Source organism: Stylophora pistillata, chromosome 12 (genome assembly GCF_964205215.1).
Source record: "Stylophora pistillata chromosome 12, jaStyPist1.2, whole genome shotgun sequence".
In the NCBI taxonomy this organism is placed as follows: domain Eukaryota; kingdom Metazoa; phylum Cnidaria; class Anthozoa; order Scleractinia; family Pocilloporidae; genus Stylophora; species Stylophora pistillata.
The window spans coordinates 25,693,640-25,708,730 of record NC_142530.1 but is presented as its reverse complement, the minus strand read 5'-3'; the positions used below and the strand labels follow the sequence as shown (position 1 = coordinate 25,708,730).

General features: G+C 39.3%; 1 protein-coding gene across 1 annotated transcript in view; it reads right to left on the bottom strand.

Annotated features, from left to right (window-relative positions):
* LOC148719415 (polycystin-1-like) overlaps window positions 1-12,523 on the bottom strand; it is a 29,416-nt gene extending 16,893 nt beyond the window's left edge. Inside the window, exons 1-6 of the mRNA XM_088740834.1 lie at window positions 12,176-12,523; window positions 10,218-10,904; window positions 8,140-8,309; window positions 2,236-7,220; window positions 899-1,414; window positions 527-783 (exon numbers count right to left, since the gene is read on the bottom strand). Of these exons, the coding sequence (XP_088596960.1) occupies window positions 527-783; window positions 899-1,414; window positions 2,236-7,220; window positions 8,140-8,309; window positions 10,218-10,904; window positions 12,176-12,278 (6,718 nt within the window). The 5' untranslated portion in view covers window positions 12,279-12,523. The remainder of the gene's footprint in view (window positions 1-526; window positions 784-898; window positions 1,415-2,235; window positions 7,221-8,139; window positions 8,310-10,217; window positions 10,905-12,175) is intronic.
* Between the last annotated feature and the right edge of the window lie 2,568 nt (window positions 12,524-15,091).

The window sequence follows — 15,091 nt, the reverse complement described above, 5'->3', positions numbered from 1 at the left end:
TTACAAAATACGATCTACCGTCAAAATTGTGTTTTGGATCAGTACCAGTCTTTCCCACCGCCAATTATGAGTCCACTGGTTAACAAGGAGCAGCAGTATCAGCTATCTCATTTATGGTGCACGAAATTTCATAACTGTGATCACTGTGAGAAATCCCAGCTACGCCTCTTTTGCAGACACTCTATTACGCAACCCTTCTCAACCTCCCTGTTACAGGTCACGTCCTTGCCCCCCCCACCCCGCCAAGTAAAAGCTTCAAAATAAAACACACCATAGATTTAAATCCCAAGATATTATTGTACAAATTGTAAAACGTTCCTAAAACTTTCACAGTTCGTTATTGTATAACATTGACGGCCTGAATGAGTGTCTGTTCTAATATTTTCAAGAAGAAAGCACGTTGTATACTGGCTTCGGAATGACTTTGATTGCTCTTAGCACCCGCTAGTTAACAGTAATCGATGATTAATCAGTGCTCATCTAAGATGATCAGTTGATAAATAATTAGTATAATTAATTCAGTCACCTGAGTTTGGCCGATTAACGGTAACTTTTATACTGTATGAAGCGCTATTATTAAATGTTCCTGCAAGAATAAGAGCATCTGGAGAGTTCAGGGGCGTGAGAGCTCGCTGTGGCCAGACGGCGATGGATGCGGATGTATCTCTGTTCATCACAGACCAGGTGTAATTTAGAGGTTGATTACTGACACAATCCAGACACTCTGTACTGAGATGAAGTCTTCTGGAAGGATCTAAGTATTTCCCACAGTTGGAAACACAACTGTAACCAACAGAAAGAAATGGAATGGGAAACTTGAGACGTGATAGATTATATTTTCTTGGCCAGCGATGGAAAAAAATTAAAACAGATTGGAAATTACAAACATCTCTCTTACCGCATTTTTATGTCAGGAGGATTTCCTATTAATACCTTTACCGTCTGGTGTGCTGTTGACCAGCGACCGGTCTTGATAGAACTTACATTTACTGTGAACTGGTAAGAAGTTGATTCAAAAAGCTGCTTTGCTTCTACTGGAAATATTTTCTCTGTGTATTCAACTTGGCCTTCTCCATTGCCAAAACAACCAAGTCCAGATTTTTTTATATCAGGGCTGATTTTGGCAATTTCGCAAAACCAAATAAAGGATAGGTCTTCGTCCCCTGAAAATAATGGGTCTTGTGACTCGGATGCATCCAATAGGAGTCTTCGTTCCCAATCATGTGATCTCAAATGACCACCGGCAATGCTAGCCTCAATATCAGCGCCAGCGATTTTGAGGAAGGTGTAGTCAGTGTTATCGATGCCCGGGTTAATTATTGTCACCTTGAGTTGAAAGATGTACTCGCCTGGATGCAGACCAAAAGCGGGAATAACCAGCGAAGATTGATTTGTTAAGATATCTATAGACAGCCTGCAAAATATATTTCACTCGATTAGGGTCAAATATGTCAAACGCGATATGTAATTCAATAGACCTCGTAATGCTGAAACAAGGCAGATTTAAAGGAGCACTCTTATGAAACTTCCCTATAATTTGAAAACCCGAAAAATGCAGTTATTTCATTATAATATGAATTTTTAGCGATCAATAAAACCTTTTCAATAATAATTTTAGTTGAAAGTCAATTCCAGGGCGAGAAATTACGATTTGAAAACCGTCCCGCCATTAATTTTCGAACTCACGGCCAACTTATCTTCGGTCAGGGGTCACTCCCATTGTGACGTAGATAACTCAAAACACTGTTGGCGTCATTTTTATAGGGAAACCTCGTGAAATTTAGTGAAATAGACTTGGTCTTAGTGTTATAAAAGAAATATATACGATCAAAATACTGTTTTGAATATGGAAGACCACTCTCTTGCGCGTCAAATGAGTCATCTACGTCACGCTCAAAACTCGCCCTAGTCTTTTTGAGTCTGGCAATTGATTACGTAAACTAAAAGCGGGTCAAAAGAAAATCGCGAATTTGACGATCTTCCCGTGTGACAATTCGGAAAAAAAAAATGCAGAGACGATTAACTAGTGAACATTTCAAGTTTTTATGTAAATATATTTGGATTTTTCGGGTTTCCAAATTACAGGGAGGTTTTATAGGAGTGCTCCTTTAAGCTCGCGCAGTATGTTTTATTAAGATAAATAAGGAAAATAAAAAAAGAAAAACTGAAACACACTGCCCTCATTTTTAGTGTTTATTGAAGTCAACAAACTCACGACCGAGGATTACTACTTACCCCACTTCTCTTCCTGACTCAGGGGGGAGCTGTAGATGAGGCGATGACACATTAGGGTGGTATGTGTCTGCTTTGTAAACAACCCAGTTGAAAGCCACAACGTGGAGTTTTTCGCTTTGAATTGTTACTTGCGAGGTCAGAGTAAACTGACTCCCATATATCAGGGCAGTATCCTTTACTGGGTTCTTTATTCCTCCAATTACTTTAACGACAAGAATAGGGACATTTTCGGAGGTAACTAGAGCCGAGGCTTCAGCTCTTTGATGTGAGGCCTCGTTCCAGGCCCACACTTGCGCATTAAACTTTCCTTCGTCTAAGTAAACATGGCTAATAACTCTTGCGTAATAGAGGGATGGATCAAATGGAAGTGTTATTTTTGAGTGAATAAGCCTTTCCGCCTTTAACTGGGTGTTGTTGGTGAATTCCGCGCGATCAAGAGTCACATTTTGACTCCCATTGCCTGCGTTGAAAACGAATTTGGAATCTGTTCCCAGGCTCGCACAGAATACCACGAAAGTGATGTTGCTCCTAGGCTTTCCCGGCCCGCTGACAGCTAAGTACAATCCTCTTATGGAATGATGTAAAGTAATTGTTTTGTGTAAGTACCTAGTCTCGAGGCTGTTGTAAACTTTAGCCGTAACATTATAGGTTCCGGGTAAGGGATAAGCATGCGTGGTTTCTGGCGTTGTAACTGCTCGTAACTCACCATAAACCCCATAGTTCCAATCGTAATTTAAGCAAGTTCCCGTATCCTGAGTGATACTGAAGGACACTGGGTATTCAAATGGAAAGGTATTTCCCGTCGGGCCTCCGCCCGCAGTTCCCGGATGAGCTGAGTATTTAGAATGCATTGCTCTCAGTGAAGCGTTGGCGATGCGCTCCAGAATTTCAACAGGTGCCGTTAACTCGACACGACTTACAAAGTTCCATATGATCAGTTTAGCTTGGTAACAACCCGGCTTGTGGTAGGAGAAGCTGTGAGTAAACTGTGTTTGTCTGGGCTCGATAGTTTGTTCTTCTGAGATCTCACCGTTTCCGAAATCGATTTTGTATTTTGCGCCAAGTAGGTCTGGCGAAGAGGAGTTACGAACGAAATGGAAGTCCACTTTCCTTGATGGCCAAATTAAGGTGTTGTTTTGATGGAAGGAAAATCCTTTAACAGGATCCGTTATGTTTATTATATCCGTTTTATTTTCTCCAGAATTGTAATTTGACAGGTAAACTGTGACTGTGTAGATTCCTTGATTCATATATGCGTGACTTGAGATAAATTCTTGACTTCCAAAGCCTCCTTTCTGCCGACTCATGTCCTTTCCATCTCCGTAATCCCATAGAACTTTCACATCTAGCCCTGAAGTAATGGTAACAAAAAACGGCACGGGATATCCAGTTCTTGCAACAGGATTAAAGCTCAAGGATAAATTTGTTATTCTCTCTGTGAACGTCACGACAGCTTTGAGCGTTTTTGGAGATGTCACGGAATTTGACAGTGTGACATCGATTTCGTATTTTCCCGGGCTCGGGCACAATGTGTTTCCCAGCTGGATAAACCCTGACAAATCGGTTTGATGACTTTCAATTGGAACATGTCCGAGCAGTGTGACGTTGAGGTTGATATTTGTACCCGCTGTCCAAATCCATTCGACTTTAACCGTCTGACCAAATTCCTTATAAATTAGATCATTCCCACTCTTGAATTTTAGCCCAGTGATGACTTCATCGACATTGGCAGTCGTTTGAGCTACGTCGCCACCTAACTCATTTTGACATTTCACGATCACTTCGAAACTTCCGACATTGACATAGCTGTGCAGGAGCAGGGACGGAAGGTTTGAGTCCGAGTAACTCCTTTTAGAATTATCACCAAAGTCAACTTCACAAGAAAACGAGTATCCATACTCGAAACTGATCCGTATTTCACTTGCTTTTCCAGGGGTAGTTGCTTCGCAGGAAACGTTAAGTCCGCGGATTTCTAACGGAACACTTGGTTTTCCTACTTTAACAGTGGAATTTAGATACGCAGTAACCATACCGAGACCATTGTGAGCTGTGACTGAAACGTTAAACTCTCCAGGCTTTCTATACGTGTACTCCACTGAGTTGTTTTTTGTAGTAACAGGCGCAGAACCATCACCAAAGTTGAATTCATAGTCTACCCTACTCCCCTTCAGAATCGACGTCAAAATTATAACTTTTTCGAACATAATTACTGCACTGTTCTGAGCATGCGCGAGAAGACCCAATATTCTCTCATCCACCATTGCTTTGGCCTGTAAAGTATTATTTGGCCCCACTAGGTTGTACGCAGTAATTTTGACTGTAAATTCTCCTGCAGAAGTGTAATTGTGGTGAATAGTTACGTTCATTCCTTCAACGTTCGCATCCAGAACTTGAAGAGTGCTCCCATCTGAATAATCTACTTCAAACTTGACATCACTTCCTGCGGCGATTTTCCAGGATATCTCGGTGGGCAAGCCAATTTCTACTGGTTTTATCGTGGAAGTGAAATCCAAACCTTGAATCTTATGTTGTATTGTGATTGTCTTGACAGTTATGTTAGAACTAATTTGATTAGCCGCTTTAACGGTTACATCATACACTCCCACGCTGTTATAAGTTTTAAACGCCTTCTCAGTCTTGACGATTTGACTCGTCCCATTGTCGCCATAGTCGATAATGTAACTAACGTTATCTCCTTTGGTTTGTGAAAAACGCAAAGTGATATTTTGACCAGGAATTGCACGGTCGGTCACAGCTAAAGTGAATCCTTCGATTCTCTGTTGGATATGTAGGAAAATCCACGTGCGCAATCCACTTATGGCGTTAGACGCATTCACTGTTACATTGAATGGACCCTGTTGAAGGAATGTGTGTGTAACAGTGTGGTTAGATCCTCCATTGGGAAGCAAAGAACCTTTATGAGTATAAGAGCTGCTTCCGTCATCGAAATTCCAGCAGAATTCAACATCCGTGCCCTCAATTACGTTGCTAAAGAAACGCGTCTCTTCTCCAAACGCCACAAGCTCTTTACCATGAAATAAAGTCTTAGGCTGTACGCCTACTGTGATATTTTTAACAGGATCCTGAACGGTCACATTATAGAACACAATCACATGATTAACAGCATTCTCTCCAGTAAAAATCACTTGCCATTGGCCGGAAAGAAATGTCCGATTAAAGAGGTAGCTCTCGGGAAATTCCCGCAGGACGAATCCGTCTCCGAAGTCTAGCCGATATTTGACATTAGTTCCCGAACCTTTTGTTATGTTAAAAGTTATTGTATTGTTAGAGGGCGCGGGATTCGGGAATGCGGTGATACCCAGTCCCTCTATGCGCAGTTGCACAGAAAACGAGAGCGAAGCGAATTCATATGAAAAAGCGTTGGAAACGTTTACACTGATGGTATAGAAACCTGTTTGGTTAAAATGAAACTCGATCGAGTTGCTTGTACATATCATGATTATTATGGAATTGTTACTGTGAAGAAACCATTCGTAAGTTAAGTTGTTTCCTTTGGTAGTCCGGGCAACGAAAGTGTGATTGTCATACAGTTCAACTCCAGTAAAATTATCAAGGGTAAGACCTGAAACTGGTTCTATCACAAGAATTTCTGAACTTGCGTTGACAAGCACCTCATTTTTTAACTTTACAGAGACAAGGTACTTTCCCCCTCTGGTATAATTGTGGAAGACTTGAGTTTTATTGACACCTTCCTCTGTTGCTCCATCTCCGAAATCCCAGTAGTAATATTGATCTGATTCAAAAGGACCGACCAGTGAACATGAAGTGTTGAACTTCGATCCCACAAAACTTTGCTGAGGTACGAAAATTGTTAAGGGTTGAAGGACTGGGACTTCAAACCAAGTTTTCTGTATGGAAGCAAGATCAGTTGCAACAACAGAAACATTTAAAGTACCAGTTTTTGAAAAACGGTGATGAACAGTTGTGTTGGAAATGTAGGGAGTCACCGTACCATCGCCGAAGTTCCACTCATACCGAACATTTGCTCCGCTGGCAAAGGAAATCAACTTTGACTGGGCCCCAAGATAGACTGGTGGCGAAATTATTGATGCATTTAGTGAAGATATGGAGTCTTGGACGTTTACAAAAATAGTCGTGTTGACCGAGCTTATTTTGTTTTCTGCCTCAACGAGAATAGCGTACGTCCCCAAGGTGGAAAAGGATTGATTGAGCGAGATCCGTAAAGAACTCTGTACCGTGTTTTGCAATTCTTGGCGTTTCAACAAAGTGCTTGTGTTAAGAAGCGTCCACGAAACTGTCACATTGGAATCTGTGGGGATTTTGACTGTCATCGTCATATTGCGATTCATTTGAACTCCATAAAAGGGAAAGCCTAATGGATAAACAATTTCGATGTTGACGAGGGGAGCCTGAGCTAGAATCTGTCGAGTTATCGGTTCTAAAGCATTTCCGAGGGCATCCTTATATGTAACTCGGGCCCAGTGTTCTCCAGATTGATTGAATTGGTGGTTTAGCTCGAACATCGAGGCCTGGGATCCAATAATGTTGATCATGTAATCCAAGTTAGGTTTTTCAGCGGACTTATTTTTATAAATATCCAATCCACTTTGAAGGGTTTTTGCATCGACGCTCGAGAAATGGTATACCGTGCTTTTCCCTGGCTTATGAGCAACTTTTCCGTCCGTTGCAGGTCCCCAAGCGATCATATCCCCGGGAGAAACGTCAAAAGTCTGGTTCTTAGAAAGAACCAACAGATTGTAGCCTGTTGTGACTGTCAAAACACCTAGATCAGCGGTGATTCTCAAGTGAGTTGCGCGCAGTGTCGTTGATTTGGAGGACTGGGAGCAGTTTCCACCGGGCGAAACACAGCAAGCACTTGATACGCAGAGAGTAGCAGGAGATACACAGTGGTGTGTGGACTGAGAGGTACACGGCTGGCTCACACACGACTGATTAACCCGACAGTAAAAGGATGTTGGTAAACTACATACCGGTCTCACAACCTGGTAGCAACAACAACAACAACAACGAAACAATAAAATTAAAAGGTAATTTGGTTATATCAACTAACTTGAAACGTAAATTGGACACCGTAACGAGTTAAAAAGCTGACGTTTCGAGCGTTAACCCATTCGCTCTAACGTCAGCTTTTGAAATCTTTACGGTGGCCAATTTACATTTCAACTTAGTTGATATAACTAAATAACCCTATTACTCCCACCGACGCAGCACCAAAGTTTCTTTAGAAACTTACTCCCTTAGTAGAATTAAAAGACAGCTATTTTTTCTGTCTTGTACTCCTCAGTTCTATTCTCGATAGCCTGCAAGGTTTTGTAAAAAAAAAAAAAAAAAATCACTGCTGAGAGATTCAGAACTTTAACCTTTATCTTCGTGTTCTAATGCCCTGTATGTTATAACTTTTATCAAACATGACCTGCCTATAAGACACGGAAATTAAGATATGGTGCTTTGGAGCTCAAGGGTACACGAATCGAGTGTTCTACAGAGTAATGTTCTGACTTTGTTTAAAAAAAATCATCAGCCTATTCTCATAGAGAATAAATCAACCCAAGGATTTTTTATAAGATTTTGTTTTCCTAGAGCGGAAAATTTCCCTCAAAATACCTTGAGAGACTGGCTATTCAATCAAGATGACGCGTTTCAGCGGAGATTTTAGTCTATTTTCATAACTATGGGATGATTTAAAGCCAAATGCATTGTGATTTTGAGGAGTAGTTTAGTACATATATTTTTACGTGCAATAGTTGAAGGTTTAACCGTTTGTTTCGCTAATAATACTAATACTAATAATACTAACCAGTGCTAGCCTTTTTCATCTTAATTTGATAAAAAGAAGCGAAAGAAACCTGCAAAGGCGGCTACTACGTCCATTCATCAGGAACCAAAAAAAAAAGCACTTACAAACACTTTTATTTGTCCTGCTTTTTGACCATATATTTCCAGAGCCAAAAGGCGCGCTTCGGAAGAGAACTGGGACGAGGGAAGTAAAAACACTCCAGCATCATAAGAGGATGTTAAATTTCGTAATTCCCACTGAGGTATAGGCAGGCCAGCTCGTACATAAAGGGGACCTGTGGAGTAAACATGAAGTTTGTCCAGTTGGAGAAGAAATGGAGATTTTTCCACGAAAAGTACGCACAAACGATTTTTATTCACAAGTGGCGATGTATCGAAACAAAAAAAAGAAAAAAAAGAAAAAAAAAAAAAAAAAAGAACGAGTGAGCGCAGCGAACGAGTGAAATTTTTGATGAATCGGAGTGAATAAAAATCGTTCAAGGTAAAAGCTTCCAAAACGGCTGTGAATCGACCCAAAAGTCACACCTGCAACAAACAATCGTTTTGAATCCCAGACGCTTTCTATTTAGAAATTCTTATATTTCTTCACTTGCGCAACGACTACAGATGTCGTTTTACGAGCTTGGGGCTACCTGTGGTTAAACTGAAACATTTCAAGCAGTCATCATGTCAACTTGTCCCAAATTAGACAAAATGAAACAAAATTTGTTTTTAATCTTTATCGACGATACTCAAGACAAGTTTAATTTCCTCTCATAGAACTTTACATCTCATATAGATTTCTCGATCATTTTCAAAATGAGGAGCCTTTCATTATACACTTGAGGATGCCGAAAGCTTGGATGGGTTCCTCCTTTAGCAGAGCCAATAAAAGATATATTCGAAAGACAGTACCGATGATTATCTAAATAAGTATCAAGTGTTCGGAGATGGTTGTCAATTTTGACTAAAATTTGTCTCCGACTTTTGTCTTTTTTGAGATATTATTGCAGAATTTCAGCTTTCGATAAGGGAGCTTGAAGCTTCTCCGATAATTGCCATTAAGACAAAATCCTGCCGGACGAGGAGATTTATCCATATTACTATTTCTTTTTCAATACATTGACAGACTCTAGCATTTTATTTCGCTTATAACATTTTTACTTGATATCTTGAAAATATTTGTTCTGTAAAGCGGGGACTTCATTTGATATTATATAAATTTAGACAAATAAAAGTGTGTCCGGCTTAGGAAATTGCTGAATATTTACTTTAAACAAAAAGTCCATTACATTAGCGGAGACGACAAAAATTTGCACTATTATTTTTTAGGGTCGTTAACGGCAGATGTATTTTTATCATCGATCAGGCATGGATACGTTGGAATATTTCTTCCATATATAAACAGCCTATTCAAATCTTACCGCAGGAGAAACCTTGATTACAGCACATCAATTCGGTACAAAACTCATTCGCAACCCAGCGAACAAGCTTAATGTTTTCGTTCATATAGATATAAGTAAAGAGAAATCTCCCTAAAAAAACAACGGAGAACTACTTCGAAATGTTCGCTCTCATGAGTTAACGCAGAAAAATGACCCGTTTTATTTTCGTTTCTTAGCACGAGACGGGAAGTTTGTGGAAAACCCGGCGCAAGTTTTCAAAACAGGACCAACTCTGTTTGATGGTGTGTCATTCAAAATAAATACAGTCAGAACTTTATGAATAAGAAAAATAAACAAAAAAGGTTAAAATATATATCTCGGATGTTTCTTTGCAAAAACATATATCAATCTAGGTTATAAAAATAACCTGTACGTTTTAAATGAAACGAAAACAATGTTTGATTACTGCTGAGAAGTAAGTCAAATTTCGTGGAAAACTTTAACTTACAGCCTGACAGGTTGCTTAGGAAACTTAAAGATATGTTGTTTCGTTCCCTTGAAATAAAAATACAATGTGAAACAGAAACCATATTCTTTATTTTCTCACTCGTAAAAGCGTTCCATTTACTCAGCTTTGTTTGAAAAGTCATGTTAATGAAGATGCTATTTTTCATAACCTCCGCGCAATAAATCTTGTTGCGTTTTATCTTTTCAAAACAAACACTGTCAAATTGGTGCGGTCCTGAACCAACCAAAGCTTAAAATTAAATGAAAAACCCATTATAACCAAAACAAACATAGAAACATTTTGAAACTTACTTGGCAACGAAATATTCCTTTCAATTTCATTTTGAAACATCCATGTTGCCTTCAAAGTTGTCCCTTCGTAAATTTTCGCCGTGCAGTGGAAAGTGTCTTCTGTACTAACAACTGAAGGGCAATTCAACTGTGCTCTCCCTGGAAAGGCTTTAATGAAAAGATCGCGCTGAACATGGCCCATCGAGTTTGTATTCAATGCTTGAGCTTTGACGGTAATTTTCCCCCAATAAACAGCTCTGAATTTAAATTCTGTGTTCTCCCCTGGAGATTCCGCGTTGCTGTCTCCGACATTGAAAGCAACGCGTAGATCGGGATAGCTTCTATTGACGAAAACCGCACTTAAATTAATCCACTTGAAAACGGTGAGAGAACTGGAGTAGTTTATCACTAGTTTGTCTATGAAAGAGCTCGAGTTGTACACTAAATTCTCCCAAGTTCCTCCGCAATGGTAGCTGATGTCGCCGGTACAGTTTAGGGTACATTTTGAGCTTTGCTGACGCGAAGAATTGAACGAATTGGCACAAAAACACAAGTCGCCATTTTGTAGAGCGGAGAGAGGATATTTCAAGTTGCCGCAAAGTCTTACGCAATCGTACGGTGTGAGACTCCAGGGGCGATAGTTTCCCGGAGATATTCGGAACTTCCGATTTGCAGGAGACTCTGTAAAGCACCCTATTTTGAGGTTTTCTTTTGAAGAGAAAGAAAAAAATTCCAAAATTGAGCAATATTAAACTATGGTAAGGAAGGTTGAGATTTAGACAAGAAAGCAATTAGACTAGAAAGACATTTGAAGAACCTATCAATAATGTGATATAAAACCTGAAAAGAGAGGACTCTTCAGATTAATTGAATCTGTTAAGATGGATTTTTGATGGAAAGAGGGTTTATAAACGAAGGGGAAATCCATTTGGGATAATGCTTTATCTGATCTTTATGATCTTACCTGAATAAGAAACTGCTTGTCATCAAAATATGAAACTTAGTATGAAAAAATGTATTTCCCGAAGGCCACAAACCTATTTTCAGGCCTATTATAAGTTCATGCGAAAGGTCGGTCGGAAGGCCCCGAATCAAAAGTGGTTCCAAGAGTGTTTTGAAAAACTTCAAAGGCTAACCCTAAAATATGATAAGTAAAATGTGAAATTTATAACTTGAGCTTTCCTAGCTGAGTGAATTACAACGCCAAGTTGAAAATTTGTCGTTCTAGGATCTTTCCTTTATCGTCTGACTGCGCTGAAACACAAGAGCTCACAATTGCAACTGTGAGAACATTGGGATATTGGAGAGAATAATCAGAAGACGCGCGAACTAGAATAAACACAGGGAAAATGTACAAACACAGTATGATAAACAAAAGTGTAGTCTACAGCTGACGTATAAATTTTTCAAAAAGAAAAAAGAAGTGAAAATGCCGAGGAAAGGATTAGAAATGCCCCGCTGGTCTCTCTATCGGTTTTGCCAAACAAAGGACAAGAGGATGAAAAAGTAATCATTCCACATAAAGATAGTGGGATGAGATATTTTTCAATAGGTCTACGCTTTCAAGAAATCATCGTCGTAAAAGCTTTATCACTTTTTCAAACTATGTACGTAACAAGGCTTTGTGATGAAGATTCCATTTCCTTTGTGATTCCCAAAGCGACTGTAATTGAAATTTTTATCACAAAAAGATGAAGGATCCCCATTTTGCCTTACGCAAGCTTCAAACGTATTGTCGTTTTAATCCTAAAAGGACATTAGTCCTGTTGTAAACATTGAACACTCAGTATTTTTTTCTCACGCAACTTATTTAACGAACGCATGTAACGATTTTAGTTTGAAAAAGGTTCGGCTTTTCCTGTAGAACACGGCAGATTGAGAGATGCGTTGCAAACTTTGAACCTATAGAAACAGTGAACCGTTGCCAATTTAATGTAAATTACTGAATATTAGAAAAACCAGACAGTTTCGTAACTCACCGACATTCACAGAAGATGCATTATTGACCAAAACTCCGCAAACCAACACAACAAAGATGGAGATTCGCGGAAAAATAACAATGCACATTTTCCTTACACCCATGTTGAATCTAACTCTGCTGGCTTGAAGTCCACATTTCGACTGTCATTTCACTTCAGCGAAAAACCGTAGGGAAGAAGTTGTGAGGCAGAAAACAAACAAATTGAAAAAATTTCACATTTCGGTTAACATAACAAATTCGTTAGTTCGATCACGCGCACGAACACAAAACACCGCGAATCGGATTGTCAGTCAGCAAAGCCCAACGTGTCACTAATTTCCGGAGATATCGGTAAAGGAAAAGAGCAAAGTGCCAACGATTCGGTGAAACGTTGACTTGGACTGGGTTAATTATAGTCCGGCTGACAAACACCCTCGTTTCCAATCGCTTTCAACAATGGATTGTCGACAGCTGCCTCAAACAAACTCTTTTTGATTCGTTAATTTTCGGGGTAACCTAATACAGACAAAACTCGGTGGATATTGCATTTGCAAACAGTGGGATGATAAGGGTGATCTTGAAAAAGACAAATTAGTTCTAAGAAGATAATAAATGTGAATTTTTGCGATAACCAAATGCACCATTCATCAGAAAGAAAAAAAAATTCGACTAATAGATTTTACTACGACGACAATATCTCTATATGTTCCCTTTTTATAATTGATTTTTTGTTCTTACTTACGCCAGCAGAGGAAACACTGATATTACTATTCATGACTTATCCGCTTTTTGCTGTCTGACTTTTTTTCATTCCTTGCTGTAAAATAATAAAACAGGAAAGCTTACCACAAATTTAACCAAATGAGGCAAAGATTAAACTCAATTTTTCAAATTAAGGTGCTCCCAGAAATATTGTCTTAATTCATAGTTGGCATTTAAGGCACTTGGGTTTATTTTTTTTGTGAGAACAGAAACGTGTTATCACAAACCGGTAATTCGCGAGACGATTAGCATTTCCATTATCCTTAATTCCTTTCATTTTAACACCGCGGTCGAACTGACAATATCAATTGGAAAAATAATCATGTATTTCCTCGGAGATGAGTGCGATATTCCTTTCCTTCTATAGAATGCATCTGGGTTCGTGCTGCGTTCAGCGCATGCTCAGTCACTCTTTACTCTGTAAACATTTTGCAGGAAATCAAAATCAAGAGACCTCATATGACGAAAGTGTGCCCACATGTCTGGTGCAAATTAATAGGGTGATATCCAACGGAGCAATATTTTTCCCAAGACACTGTTGTCATTGATATTCGATGGAAAAACCTTTGTCGATTTTTCAAAAATTATATTTTAATATCTGGCCTTGGTGCATCGCCATAATTATTCAAAAAATCGCCTTAATTCATATTTTGCAACGCCTCTTGACCTTGCTTGACTCTGATTGCATGAACTGCTTCCAATGAAGCAGTCACCAAAGATTTATAGCGTATGTAGAATCTTATATAGAAATTTTTTTTTATATAATTTTAGCGCTATTTGAAAGCGAAGTAGCACTTAGAAATTCTTAACTGTGTTCTTAGACGCAACAATTTTAATTCCCCTGCACTGAGGTGGAAAAGAGTGAATCTGTGATGGAGCAAAACTTTCAGACCTCCTGGCAAAATAGTTGCAAAAGTATTCAATTTTGAATTTCTGAAATAATTTTGATATGGCAAAATCTTCAAACTTCTTCGCAAAAGACGAAAGTATTTCCAATTGGGTCTTAGACTGACCAAAAGGAAAGGTGCATAGAACGTTTCTGAAAGGAAAAAGGAAAAGAAATAAAAAACGGCTGCAATTTAATTTTGTTGATGAATGTTTTGTTAATCATTATGATCCTAACATGATGATGATATCGTCATGATTATTTGGAAGAAAAAGAGTCATTTACTTCCAAACTGTTCCCCAGGACATTTTTCGTTTCACATGTGCCCCGTCGCTCGCAGACTGAAAAAAAAAACGCTCTGGAGCGAGTTTTTAGATAACCATCAGACACACATGGAATTAAAAAGAAATTTTACGGCAAAACAGGAGACCTCTATTTATCTTTAAAACAGTTTAATAGGAGAGCGGTGAGCGAAACAGTTATCGTTTAATGTTTCTTCCCGACAAAAGTCGCAAGTGTGTTCTGTAGAGAACGAAAGTAACCTGGGAGCTCGTTCTGTAGAGAACGAAAGTAACCTGGGAGCTTGTTAAGGCTTACACACTGGGATACTCGGCATTTTCCGTTTCAGTCGCATCCAATATCATGAGTTACTGCCTTTTGTGGTTTGACACAGTAGCTAACTAAGGCTGTGATCACTGACGCTTCAAGTTGAGCATGTTAAGTGAGGAGTTTGAGCATAGTTAACAGAGGGGACTGGTTATGAAGGCCGGCATACATGAGAGGGCCGACCTATTGTTCGGCTCCTGAGGTTGAAACGTACCGTGACGTCACGCGAACGTGCACATCCTTGATTTGCACTACAAGGCGACATGGCGGATAATTGTGAAATTTTTATTTTCGGAGACGATTTTGATGCCATTTTAGACATTTTAGAAGAAGAAGAAGAGCTAGATGAATACTTTACAGAAGCTGCTGACGATATAAGTATTACGTATGATGCATGATCCTTCGCAGTAGATAGCGCTATTTATGCAATAGCGAAAATCAGACCTGAAAAAAATCAGGTCTATACGGGATTCGAACCACTGACCTCTGCGATACTAGTGCAGCGCTCTACCAATTGAGCTAACAAGCCAACTGGGAGCAGGCCGTTAAGTTGATTCGTAATAAACCCGTGATGATAAATCAGACGCAATGGATATATGAAGGTCATATATTTTGAACTGCGGTATTAAATACGTATGATGCACGATCCTTCGCAGTAGATAGCGCTATTTATGCAATAGC